Source organism: Phacochoerus africanus, chromosome 1, assembly GCF_016906955.1.
Source record: "Phacochoerus africanus isolate WHEZ1 chromosome 1, ROS_Pafr_v1, whole genome shotgun sequence".
Lineage (NCBI taxonomy): Eukaryota > Metazoa > Chordata > Mammalia > Artiodactyla > Suidae > Phacochoerus > Phacochoerus africanus.
The window spans coordinates 161029441-161042580 of NC_062544.1; the positions used below are offsets into that span (position 1 = coordinate 161029441).

Consider the following 13140-nt stretch of genomic DNA (forward strand, 5'->3'; position numbering starts at 1 on the left):
TCGGAGAGATACTCGCGCTTTCCAGCTCCAGCGTGTGCCTGGCGCCCTCCCCAGACCAGGAGGCATAGAACGTCCAGAGACCCGGCCAAGGGCAGGACCCACAGCAACGCCTGCCAGCCTCTCCGCTTGGATGTCAGCGCCAAGGGCGTGGCGGGGCACCGTGTCCTGCGCCCCCGCATACTACTCTCCGGTCTCAGGGGACCACTTGTGAGGGAGCCCTCCAGCCCTCGAGGCAGTTATTTGAGAACTGGAGCGGGGGCGTGGGACTGGAGGGCTCCCCGCAGCCGCCCCCTGGGTCCTCTGGGAGCCGGGTCCCGCTTGGGGCGGGAAGACTGGAGCCCCAGAGCTCAGGACGGCGGAGGAAAGTTGGGGGTAGGGACCAAGGAGCCGCGAGCGCAGCAGCCGCCGCTGGTGTCCGCGTCTCATGAATATTCAGCAGCCACCTCCCTCTCTCCGTGACGTCACGGGCCGTCCCGGGGTGAGCGCCGGAGCCGCTTCGGGTCCGCGCCAGTGAGCGCGGCTGCTGCCGGCGAAGGAACGGCGCGGCGGCGGGCACCAGAGGCCGAGCGCGGAGGCTCCCGAAGCGCACCCAGCGGCTTGGCGAGGCGGCCCGCGGCCCGGCGGACACCTGGAGGCGAGAACGGGCGCCGGCAGTAGGCGGCGGTGGCAGCTCGTAGGCGGCAGCGGCGAGGATGCTGACTGGGAGGCTGTGCTGGGTGTCGCTCCTGCTGGTTCTGGGCGTAGGGAGCGGCAGCGGCGGCGGGGGCAGCCGGCAGCGCCGTCTTCTCGCGGCTAAAGGTGGGTGCTGGGGAAGTTTCTTCTTCTACACGGAGGGAGGCAGGGCGGGCTTGAGGGTGCAACCGGCAGAGACCCCGGCTTACACTAGATTTGCACACCCTTCCTTGCCGCAGCTTCCCCGGCCTCCGTGCGCCCGGGATCCCCGAAGTGAGCGCCCTGAGCCCTGGACGAGAGAGGTTCCACCTGCAGACGCCAGCCTAAGACCTGGGCGGGGTCTAGGGACGAAGGAGAAGGCGAGGTCTGGGGAGTCTGGACAACTTTGGGGGCTGTCTGTGCTGAGGCTGGAGCGTAGTGGCCCGAGAATGGCTGGAGAAGGGCGCTGGCGCGGCACGGGGAGGCAGTTGTCTGCTCCTGCCCAGAGGGAGAGATCAGCGGCGGCGCCTTCAAAGGAGCGAGCACAGCTCGTTTTCCAGCTCAGGCTTGAGGTGGAAACTTGTGGGCTCTAGGGAATGCCTCCATAGTTGGCCTCAGTCTGCCCTAGGGCTGCCGTGCCTCCCTTGGGAACGCGCGCCTTCAGCGTCGGCCGCAGAGTCCGGGAGAAGTGCGGGATATGACACTCCGCACAGCCTCTCCGACTCCGCTTCGCCATCCCAGAGCAGAGGCGGGGAATCTGGTGACCTCCCTACCCCCAACGCTGTTCGCTAGGAGTTCTTGACCTCCTCACTTCTCCCGCCCGGGAGGAAGCTAGATACTGGTGAACACCTGGCGCTGTCAGGAGACTATAGGCTAGCGAGTCTCGGAATTTGACTGCTGCCTGGGAGTGCGGGGAGGAGCGCTGGAGTGCGGGCGCCTGGAGGGCGGATTGAAACAGAAGGTCACGTGCTTGCTGGACGTTGGTGGGAGAGGCAAGAAAGGAACAGGGCGGGGGGTGGACTGGAAAGGGGAGGTGGGCGGCAGTGGGCGCAGGAGAGGCAGTGGTAGTTGTAGGCTGGAGCGTCCAGCTTAGTGATGACTTGTTGATTCTCTGCGCTGTTGACTAGGAGGGCGTGCGCTTGGTTTAAGGGCTGTGTCCAAATCTGCCAGGTAACCAGCTAGGGAGGAACGTGATCCACTGAGCATCTTGAGAGAACAGAGGAGTTTGCGTCGGTACATAGGCTCTCTATTAGAGACAACCTGATTTGCAAGCTGACTTTGAACTATAGCTTACACATAGCGCAGGAGAGAATATAAACTAGGTTTCATTGCTCTTGGAGGGTGGGGAGGTGCGAGCAGACCGTCTCATCTCCTTTAGACCACGCGGAATGCTTCTTCCCGAACTTGAAAGTGATACATTTGAGGAGAGTTTCTGTTTCTCCTGTAATCTTTCAGGTTTTTTTGGTGACGTTGTTTTATAAGCAGGCATCCTATTTCTTTTCGGCAATTCCCCATCCCCACCCATCCCAGACTTGATCGGTAGTGTCTTGGGATGGGGGAGGGGGAGACAAAAAACTGATTATGAAAATGTCTCACACGTGGTAAAGGTAAAGAAATATGTGAAGTCACTGATCTTTCAAAGAGACCATTGTTTTGGTGAAAACAAGAATAAAAACAATTGAATTTTTTTTTTTTTGCTTTCCTTTCCCAATATAGATACTTTGTTAAATAGGCATAAGATATGTTTTGGAAGATGTTTTCGCTTTGTAGCAGAGCAAATGGTATATGTAGGAGCAGATGTCTACAAACAGGGGGGCTCACAGCAAGTGAAGAAAGGAAAAACCTGTTTGGGAAGAAGACTGGATATGCTTCTGCATGCCTGAGTTGCCAGGTCAGAATGGAAAGCTTGGTAGAGATGGGAGAGAAAGACTGAAAAGAGAAAAACAAAACAAAACAAAACAAAACAAAACAAAAAAAACCCTAGGCGCTCAATGATTTATGTATATATGAATGATTTTGTACATTTTAACCTATGCTTTTCATCTTCCCCACTTAGAACATATTCATCTCCTGGTGAAAACAGGCCATTGGTCTTTGCAGTGTAAAAAGTTGATTGGCCCAGTGCAGTGAGAGTTACTCTCCGAATCCCCCCCGCCCTTCTTCCTTCTTTCTCTTTTCAACCACTGGGGGGCTGCAAAGGGCACTTTAGCTGCATTATTTTTTATAAGACAAAAATATGTTATATTTGATCAAAACAGAGACATTTATTATGACATTTTAGTTAGGGTTTATAGGACTGACTTTCCTTATTACAATGCACGTGCATCTTACATTTCCAAATTTCACATCATCTCTGAAAAACATTTGAGAAACCGAAGGTACACTTGCTGCATGATGCATACTGCCCTGACTTCTAAGGTTCATGTTGTTATTATTACAGACACTAAAAAGGGAAAAGTCATGAAGGCATACAAATAAGACTGAACAAAAAAAATATAGCTTTCTTCTTCCATACAATTCTGTTTTCATGTGTAGAGGAAAATTGGGAGTGGGGCATCAAACTGCCTGGCAGACTTCAATGCACCCTCTGGACAGCTGTCTGGAAACACGTCCTCCCAGCTTTGGCTGTGTACGATGTCGTGTTTGTGATGCACAGCTTGTGCTACCTTTGTATTTCTTGCTTCTTGCTGTAGGGAGTCGAGCAGCTAATCTCTGCGAACCGGTTTGAGGTTTTTACAGACTTGCTGTATTTTCAGTGCAAACATATTCCCAGTTATAATAGGCAGCTATTATAACCCCCTCCCTTTACTCTCCTGTAGTTTGGCTATTCAAAAAAGACAGATGCTTCCTGGATGCCTTGAAAAGACCAGATCCCATGCACATATTTTATGAGCAAACCTGAGAAGGCATTGTGGACACAAGGAGGCTCTGGAGCAGAGAAAGATGTCTTATCTAGGAGAGAAAAGACAATAAAATCTAGACAAACATACTAAGATTTATGCCAAGTTTGGTGATGTATCAGTGGTCTTATGTCTCAAGGACCTGGTACACAAACCTTTTTCAGTTCTCAACATCTAGTCATTAGTTGTTCAGGACAATACCTGACTATAGACCATCAGAAACAACTGACATAGTGCCCACCTCTGTTCCCAGGGCCTGGCTTAGTGCTCTGGAGAATTCATAGCAAATATAAGAGGACCACCCCACTCCATTCACATCTCACTAGTGCCTTGCTTTGAGAGCTTTTATCTGGCTGGAGAGACAAGATTTTTTACATGAAAACTTTAAGAACATGACAGCAGGTGGAGTTTGTGCCAAGCATACTACTATGTGATGGGGACACAGACAAGGAAAGTGGGGTGGGCAGAGGGCTTGCAAGAGCAGCATTTGGTTGTAGGGGGCGAGAAGACAGGGCAGAATTTTAACAGTGGTGGTGTCATTGTAGCAGTTGCAGTTTGTGGAACCTCTCCTTAGTGTGTCGCAGGCACTGTGTTGGTCCCTTTTCCTGGGCTCTCTCATTTTGACAACCCACGCAGGGCTGCTGTTGGTAGCCTCGCCTACTTCACAGATGAAGACACCAAGTCTGAGAGAGGGTCAGTGACTTGCCAGGACCACCAGTGGAGGATGGGACACTGGGGTGAGCCTGAGAAGGTTTCACAGTGCCCGGTGCCCCCGACCATTCACCAGATATTCTCCCCTTTGGTTTTAAAGGCAGATCTAGTGGCCACAGGGAAGCTGACTGCATCTCTGAGATCCCCAGGAGCCCTGTGGTCCCGCACACAGGAGAGTCCAGGGCCATCCTTCCCAGGGGCATGTTGGGAGGTGAGGGGAATAGTCTCATCCATGGAAACCTGTGTTCTTGCTTCGAGCAGCAGCCTCATTCTCCCTCACAGATTTGAAAACCATCAGAGTTTTCCAAAAGGCACAGGCAGAAGCTCCCATGCAGGCAAAAGTGGTGTGGCATTTTCATGGCAAATTGTCCTATATCATCTCTGGGAAAGTAGCTTGTGTCTCCTAGGGGTGTGACGGTTGTTTCCCCAACAACTGATGCACAGTGACAGGAAGTCCTCAGTGCTGCTCAGAGGGTGCACTCTGACCTGCACTTCTCTTGAAGCACCTGTGGTTCCTGGACCAGGATATACTCGTTTTTGCCCCGGACCCTTTGGACTATGTCTTCAGGCTGATCGATTACCTTCCTCAGCCTGATTCCTTCTGTGACTCCAGACAGGTGTGGACATGGCCTTCCTCGATTGGTTCCCCAGGCTGGTCCCCAGGCTGTGGCTCTCCTGCTGGCGCACCTGTGCTCCTTGTCTGGCTCTGGCACCTCCCCATGAGCCCTGAGGGCTGGAACCTCATCCTAATTCTCCAGCATCTCCAGGACCACCCTGCTGCCTGACCTCCGATGTGAGCTGAGCAGTCAGTAGTGACTGGCTTTGTGAATCTACCTGTTCGCAGTTGTGATGCTGTTGTTTCATGACATAGATATTTTGGCAGTTTCCTCCTGTCCAATAGGAAGTAAAATTTGGGTTTAGTAACCAGAGAAACCTAGATTCCAGTCCTGGCCCTACTGCTTCCTAGTTATATAGTCTTGGGAAAATTAGTTAATCCCTCTTGAGTCTCAGTTTCTTTATCTATAAAATGGGGATACAAAGATCTACCTTGCCAGATGGTTGTCAGGAGGGCCTTTAGAGATCACTTAGCCCAGTTCATGGCATGTAAATAGCACTCGACATGTAGTGATTACTGATCATTTAAACACTGGGTTTTAGCATCTGAAATTTGGTGACATTCTTCCTTTCTGACTGACCTCTTGGCAGCTCATGCTTTGTTCATACATTCCTTCTGGTCAAGTCTGTTCTGTCTCTGTCTCCATATGTGCATCTGTATGGATATAATCATATATAAATACATACACACAGGGAGAGACATTTGACTTGAATCGTGAAAACATTCTTTCACTAGTCTTTGAATGCCTTTGAGCCTGGACCCCTGTCTTATTCATCTCAAAAGCCCTGGCACTTAATGCAGGGCCAGCTATGAGGAAGAAATCGGCAGTTATCTAAATAAATATCTCCCTGTGCTAGTGTCCAAGGTGTGGGTTCTGGTATTGGGAGCAAGAGCTTTATTGGTGTGATTTGAGTTGTAAGAAGTCCCCTGTCCAGTGAGAACTTTCCTTCCAGCCCCACTGTCCCAGGAAGCAGAGAAGCATTTTTCGCTTGTTTAATATATTGACAACCTCTGTAATGATACATGTTTAGGTGGAAAGGGGGAACTAAAGCTGTGATAACCAAGTGACAGCTTGAAACAGGTCATTATTTTGTTATTTATTATCTAGCCCGCCACTAATGGACCCTGTGAAAATGGTTCCACTAGAATGGTGGATTTACAGATGGACCGTGAGAGGACCATCTGAGCTGGAAAAGCATGCTGAGCTGAAGACACTGGCACTGAATAGGACAGAAGTTTGCCATTTGAATCAGCTGGGGCTGCTGTAACAAACATGGCCCAGACGGGGTAGCCTATAAACAGCAAAAATGGATTTCTGCAGTTTTGAGAGATGGAAGTCCAAGATCAGGGTGCCAGCATGGTTGGGGTCTGGCGAGAGTTTTCTTCGGGGTTGCAGACTGCTGACTGACTTCTTGTTGTGTCCTTATGTGTGGAATGCAGAGAAGAAGCCAGCTCTCCCACAGCTCTCATAAGGGCGCTGATCCTGTTCATGAGGGCTCCACCCTTATGACCTCTTCTAATCCTTATGTGCTGGGATTTGGGTTGTAAGGAGAGGGTGTCCCAAAGGCTCCGCTTCCTAAAACCATCACTTTGGGGAGGTAGCTTTTCAACATGTGAATTTTTGGAGGACACACACAAACATTCATCCACACCCATCATGCCGTCAGATTTTGGGGGGTGGGGCAACAGGCGGGAGGCAGGAGGGGGCAGTGGCTGGAGGAGGATGCCTGGGGTCAAAGTGAGGCCAACCCAGACATGCAGCAGGCCCCGTTTTTAGCCGTATCAGCCAAGAGCTATTTCTCTGTCTCCCATTATTCTCTGTGAGGGGAATGAAAAGATAAAACAGATTTCAGATACCAAAGAACTCATACTCTGTCTAAGGCAAAGGTCACACATGACCCAAACTATTAGAGAACTTGGTAGCTTCTAGGAAAAGGGTAGACTGTGCATGAAAGACCCCCCCCCCCCAAAAAAAAAAAAAGTTTATAGGAAAGGAAGAAACTAGCAAGGATGGGAGAAGCCAGGAAAGATTTATGGAGGAAATGAAAGGGGCCTCAATGGGTGAGTAGGCGTCTGTTAAGCAGATAGGAGGGGGGCAGGGCAGGTAGATACAAGGCAAGAATGCCCATGCCTGGTGCACTGGCAGGAATGAGGAGGGAGCCCAGCCCCAGACAGATATATTTCTGCATACATATGACAGAGCTAATAAATGAGGGAATGTTTATTGAATTCATACTGTGTGCCATGCACTATTTTAAGAACTTAACATGGGTCCTCTGGTTTGATCTTAACCCCAGCCCTCTGGAGTAGGTAGAATGATTATCCTGTCTTTCCAGAGAAGGAAACTGAGGCACAGAGAAGGGAAGTAAACTTGGCTGAGGGCTCACAGAGATGGTGGAACTGAGATTTGAACCCACAGTAGTGTGGCAGACGTGAATTTCCCTCATCACCCAGGCTTGCCTAGCAGAGGGATGTGGTGTCTGCTTGAGGAAGGGTCTGAGCAGGGCCAGAGAGGCTCTGCCCTGGAAGGCATCTCATTATCCGAGAACATTTGGGTTTCACTCCCAAACTGCTGAAAGCACCGGTTTCTTTGGAAGCCCCACTTTCCGATTCCCTTATCCATCAGGAGTGAACGTGGTCTCTCTCTTCAAGCCCCTGGAAGCTAGAAGCCTTTCTCACCCCCCCCCCCCATCATGCCTGGGCTCAAGCAGAGAAGGCAGCTGTCTGCATTGCATGGTCCATTAGAGGGGTCTCCTGCACCAGAACCACCTCCCAGCAGTTGCTCATTTGGGCTACCCATGGCTCTCTTTTGTCTACTTTTTGTTTGTTTGTTTGTTTGTTTGTTTTGTTTTGTTTTTTAAACAGGCAGGGTTAAGAAAAGCTACCACAAACGCTTTCAAGTGTATTGGATGTACTTGAAGCCTGGACCCTGGGACGATGAGGAGAGGATGCTGAAAGGTGAAGGTGTTGAGGTGAGAGATGGCATAGATGGAGCAGCAGGTACCTGACTGCTCTTAGGCTACCTTTTCTTCTGATGCCCTGGCAGCATTGTGTATATGTCAGTTGTCTTTTCCACAGATACCCATTTTACAGGTTGGTAAATAAGCACGACAGAGGCACATAGCAGCAGAGCCGGGAATCAGACTGAGGGGTCAGACTACTCACACTTGGTTGTAACACAGCACCAGGGGGCCGGGTGATGTCTTGGATCAGGTCACCCATGGGCCACTTCTGCTTCTCAGTGGTTTTCTAATCATCAGAACAGACACTTGTTTCCAGTATTTTCTCAGGACCTTGCTTTGTCTTCAGCTCAGTACCCTGTGCTTACTTCAGGCCTCTCAAGAGGACTGTGACTAACTCTTCTCCTAGCTTGTCTTGAGCCCCCCCTCCAAGGTTCGCTCAATGTCTGTCCCCTCTAGGATGCTCTGGGGTACCTCTGGATGGTATCATGTGTGCCCACCCAGCCTCTCATCTTCCTTCTTGGAATCTGCTGCTCTGCTGCTTGCTCTGTGGCCTGTGTATGGATGAAAGGTGCAACATCTGCATACTCACCCAGGCTGGAGCCTCGGCGTTCTCCAGCTTCCTTAGCTCTCCTCTTCTGTCACACCCCATCCTTTTCATGCTTAGTTGATTCTGCCCCTAAAGACCTAGAGCCTTCCCACTCCCCTCCATTCCCATTGCTACTGCCTTATTCAGCATCTCTTGGGAATGAAAGCGCCCCCCACCTCATCCCATCCACAACACAGCTGCCAGGATGGGTCCTACCAGGCCTGTAAGACATTCCATCCCAATCGTCATGAATTCCACCCTTCACTGTCCACCCTACTATCCCAGGGTTTTGAGAATGGCATTAACACTCTTGGGATTGCCTCAAGTAAACCTGGTAAGCAGGTTCTGGGAAGAACCTGTTTGATGCAAAAAAGAAAAAGTAGGAAACCTCATGCGGGAGCCCTTGGGTTTCAAAGGCTATTCAACATGTATAATAAATGGCATTGACTGGGCCTATTTTTTTTTGTCTTTTTAGGGCTGCACCTGCAGCATATGGAGGTTCCCAGGCCAGGGGTTGAATTGGAGCTGTAGCTGCTGGCCTGCACCACAGCCACAGCTGCATTGGCAACCTATTCCACAGCTCACGGCAACGCTGGATCCTTAACCCACTGAGCAAGGCCAGGGATCGAACCTGTGTGCTCATAGGTGCTAGTCAGATTGTTTCTGCTGAGCCATGATGGGAACTCCTCCTGGGCCTGTTTTTAAAAAAATGCTCATTGTGATGCTCATTGTCTAAATAGCATGACTTCTTGACTTCCCTGCTGACTTGCTACTTCTACGGACAGCGGAATCTTTGCTGCCACTAGGTTGTAACCCAGTACCAGGGAGCCAGATGATGTCTTAGACGATAGCACCCAAAGCCCATTTCTCCCACTTCTTAGTGGTTTTCTAATCCTCAGAACAGGCACTGCCTGTTGCTGTTGCTGCCAGTGCTCCTGGGGCTCTACCACCTGAAGTCCTCTTCTCATACTGCATTTCATTCTCATTGCTCTGGGGGTGCTGTGGGGATAGGAGATGGAACAGGCCACTGGTTCCCCTCCTGGAGAAAACCAGCCCTTCCCCCATGTTCCACCTTTCCCATCCCTATGGTCACCCCTTCTAGGAGCTCAGACGTTGATAGAGCAAAGGCCTGGACACCAAGTATCTACAGAGAACTTCTGCCTTTGCTCTTGCAACCCAACATCAGAGTGTACAGGGGCCCCATTACCTTCTTAGAACAGTGAGCCTCACTCCTGGTGACAAACCCCAGGCCTCTCAAGATAGATCTAAACTCTACAGCCTCAAATAAGTGTCCCCTGATGGTTTCTCCCTTTCACTTCTCATCTGACCTCCTCTTCTCTCAGTGAACTTTCCACCAATTTCCAGAGAGTAAATGCTGTCATCTTTCAAAAGCTTACTGTGTACCAGGCACTGTTCTGAGTGCGTTATAGGTATTAATACTATATTAATTCAGTCCTTCAGCCACTCAATCACTTTTACAGTCCCCGTTTTACAGGTGAGGAAACTGAGGCCAGGAAGGTTGAGCTACTTACCCAGCTCACTCAACTAGTAAAGCAGCAGAGCTGGGATTTGAATAGATAGAGTCTAGTTTCAGTGGCCACCCTCTTCTCCATTGTGTCTGTGATTCGCCACCCTGGATGCACAGTGGAACCACCTGAGAGTTTTAAAATAACAGGGTTGCCTAGAACGCACCTGCAGAGATGCTGATGTCATTGTTCTAGGCTAGGACCTGCGATTCAATTGAAAGCTCTCAGGCATTTCTAAAGCCAAGCCAAGGTTAAGAAGTGCCCCTTTCAACTGCCAACAGTTCCCCAGGGAATTCCTAGTTTCTTCGTATGGTTGCAAGGCTGCTCCTGCGTGGGGAGCCTAGTCCCTCTTTATTTTACCACCTCTAATTTCCCACATCAAAGTGCCTATTGCCCCTGACTACCCAGGCAGACTGTGAGCCCCGTGAGGGGGAGGCGTCCTAGTCACCTTTGTGTGGCTAGTGCCCAGCAGTGTCTGAGGTCCAGGGTGAATGCTGAGTGTTGAGGGAGTGACCAGATGCTAGGGTGATGCCAGCACGCTGGCTGTGAGTCCCTCAGGACTTTGTAAAGGTTGCAAACCCTCAGTTCTGCAGAAGAGTCAGGAGGACTTAACCACACCAAGATGTGTGAGGGAGTCGGGTCCAACAGATGCCCTTGGAATTCTCACTGAAAAAGGCTCTAAATGCCACTCTTATTGGTCCTAACGTGCTAAATTGGCTGAATTTTGACTTAAATGTTCCCAATTAAAAAAAAAAAAACAACCCTCCACATCATTTTGGTGACTTCTGCCACTTTGCATTTCCATGATATCTGTTGTATGATACAATTAAGCCAACCTGCAGTTTTTAAAGAAGCCTGACAAGGAAATCACTGTGGAGGAGGAAGGAAAGCTATGGTCTCTAGGTCATGTGACTTGAATCCAATGGTCAGTGTGAGGCTCCGGGCACATCACTCAGCCGTCTGGGATCTGCTTTTCCCAGTGCAGAAAGGACACGACGGCACCTGTGTTCTGTACTCAGGAAAGTTCTGAGTATCCATGTGCAAAGAGCTCTGAACACCCCTTGGAAGCATAAAGTGCCTAAGAAAATAAGGTGATCCGATTTAAGCAATTTGTTTTGAGACTATAGGACTCAACCCCTTCCCCTGCAAACAACCCCCCCTCCCCACAACAAAACCCATGTTTATACTGTCTTTCCAATTTAATTAATTAATGATACTTTCAGGAGAAGTCTGAATGTAGCATTAAGGCCCTTCCCAGTTCTTTGATGTGCAGTCTGCATATGGTGCATGGCGGGTGGTCACCATGGTTATGTGAGAGATGCAGCAGTTGCAGGCCCATAAATTTTCAGGGAAGAACCAGTCAAAACTGTTAATATTATGTCACGTTGATGTGTCGTTTTCCAATTTGCATGGATAACTGCATTGCAGCAAATTAATTAAAACAGATAAATGTTAATCTAATGCATGTCTCCTTGTAATTAATGAAATATAACCATTAAGGGGGTATTTGATTTATTATTTTAATTTATAAAATGCTGAATTCTCCTATAAAGTTAGATTGGGTAATAGGAGAAGCTGACCCATATATAGCATTAGGAAAAATAATCACATTTCGATAAATTAATCACTCTCTAAAAGGATATAGTTCATTAACACCATGAACTGAAAGTGTTAGATGTAAATTAGATTAACCTTTTTAGTGACACTTCCATTTATATTGCGTATTCTCTTCAAACTCCAAGCACTTTACATATATTAATTCAATTAACCCTCCCCAGACCCTTGTTAAGTAAGTACATATATCAAAGTTGGAAGGGAGGAGAAATGAAACCCTTCAAAAATATTGAAGTCCTGGTCTTAAGATGCATTATTTATGATTTTCTCTGCAGCAGTACAGTTTATCGTGGACTTCTGTAGCTTGAGAATACGGGAAGGTTCTCAGGCTCTCTCATACTGTCAGGAAACACTTAACACGTCTCTTAGCCAGAGACACTTCTGCCTGACGCTCAGGCCAGAGGCTCTAAGAAAACTTCTGCCTTATTTCTCAAAATGCACCCCAGCACCTCTGGGCCTGGCTGCGGACAGGGCATCCCCAAGTGGGTATGGCTATGGGGTCTCCGTGCCCTGCTGGGGCATCCAGGGGTCATGCCCAGGGCAGGTTGCTGTACCTCTTTTTCCTGCCTGCCCTTGACCATCTGGACGCTGAGGATGGGCTGGTGAACAAGACCTTGGGAGGCCAACGGGAGACAAACAAGGAGTGACGGAGATGGGGAGGGGCCTGAGCTCGTCATCTGGGGTCGCTCTTCAGGCCTGAGTTGGGGGCTGAGACTGCTGCCCCTTAGCCTGTTGGGGTGGCAAGTGAGGGCCTGAGAGCAGAAGGATTTGCCTTCCATCTAGCCAAAAGCTTGTTTCTCAAGGACAGCTGCCCGAGGGAGGCCCTAGGGCTTCTGGAGCTGCTTGTCACCAGGAGTGCCGCTCTCCTGTGGGGGCCATGCCTATTTGCAGGACTGACTTTCTTTGCCCCCTTGAGGTTGCATATTGGGGAGATGAAGGTGGGACTTGCCTTATAAAAGCTTATGAAGAATCAGGGGAGGATTCTCTGTAAGCATGTTCTTAATCCGATTGAATGAGTCTTCGGTAGTTTGAGGTTTTGAATGTTTATCTTTCCAACTCTTTCTGCTCCTTCAAGTTCTTGAACCTGCAAGTGCTCTCCTAGGGGGAGATTTTCACTATATTTCACAAACCCTTTGAAATGAAGTATGCTCCAGATTATAGTGTGCCCTGGAGTTGGTGGTTTGAACCTCCTAAGGGTAATGTTAATACAAAGGAATGCATCACTAGTGGTTGGAGACGAAATAGAATGTAGGAGAACAATGCTGAAGTGGGGTTGATTCTTCTCCCTCCTTCTGGAGTTAAAAAACCACTTGCTTGGGTCTTCAAGTCAACAGGAAAGGGCAATATAAGCCCACACAGTTCTAGAATCTCAGTACATTGGGCTCTGCCAGCATTTCTTGGCACACTTGTCTGCTGCAAAATGCATCACATTCTCTCCTCCAGACCCTGTATGGGAGGATTAAGAATCAGGACTTAGAGCCAAGAACTAAAAGACAAGCCATCACTCAGGAAACTCACAGAAATGTTGGGGAGTGAGAGAAAATATAGAGTTTGCAGTTCATGGTATCTTAAG

General features: G+C 49.3%; 1 protein-coding gene across 1 annotated transcript in view; it reads left to right on the forward strand.

The window, feature by feature from the left end:
- Positions 1-514: 514 nt before the first annotated feature.
- CLSTN2 (calsyntenin 2) overlaps positions 515-13140 on the forward strand; it is a 654299-nt gene continuing 641673 nt past the window's right edge. The window contains exon 1 of the mRNA XM_047783473.1: positions 515-798. Within this exon, the coding sequence (XP_047639429.1) occupies positions 693-798 (106 nt within the window). The 5' untranslated portion in view covers positions 515-692. The remainder of the gene's footprint in view (positions 799-13140) is intronic.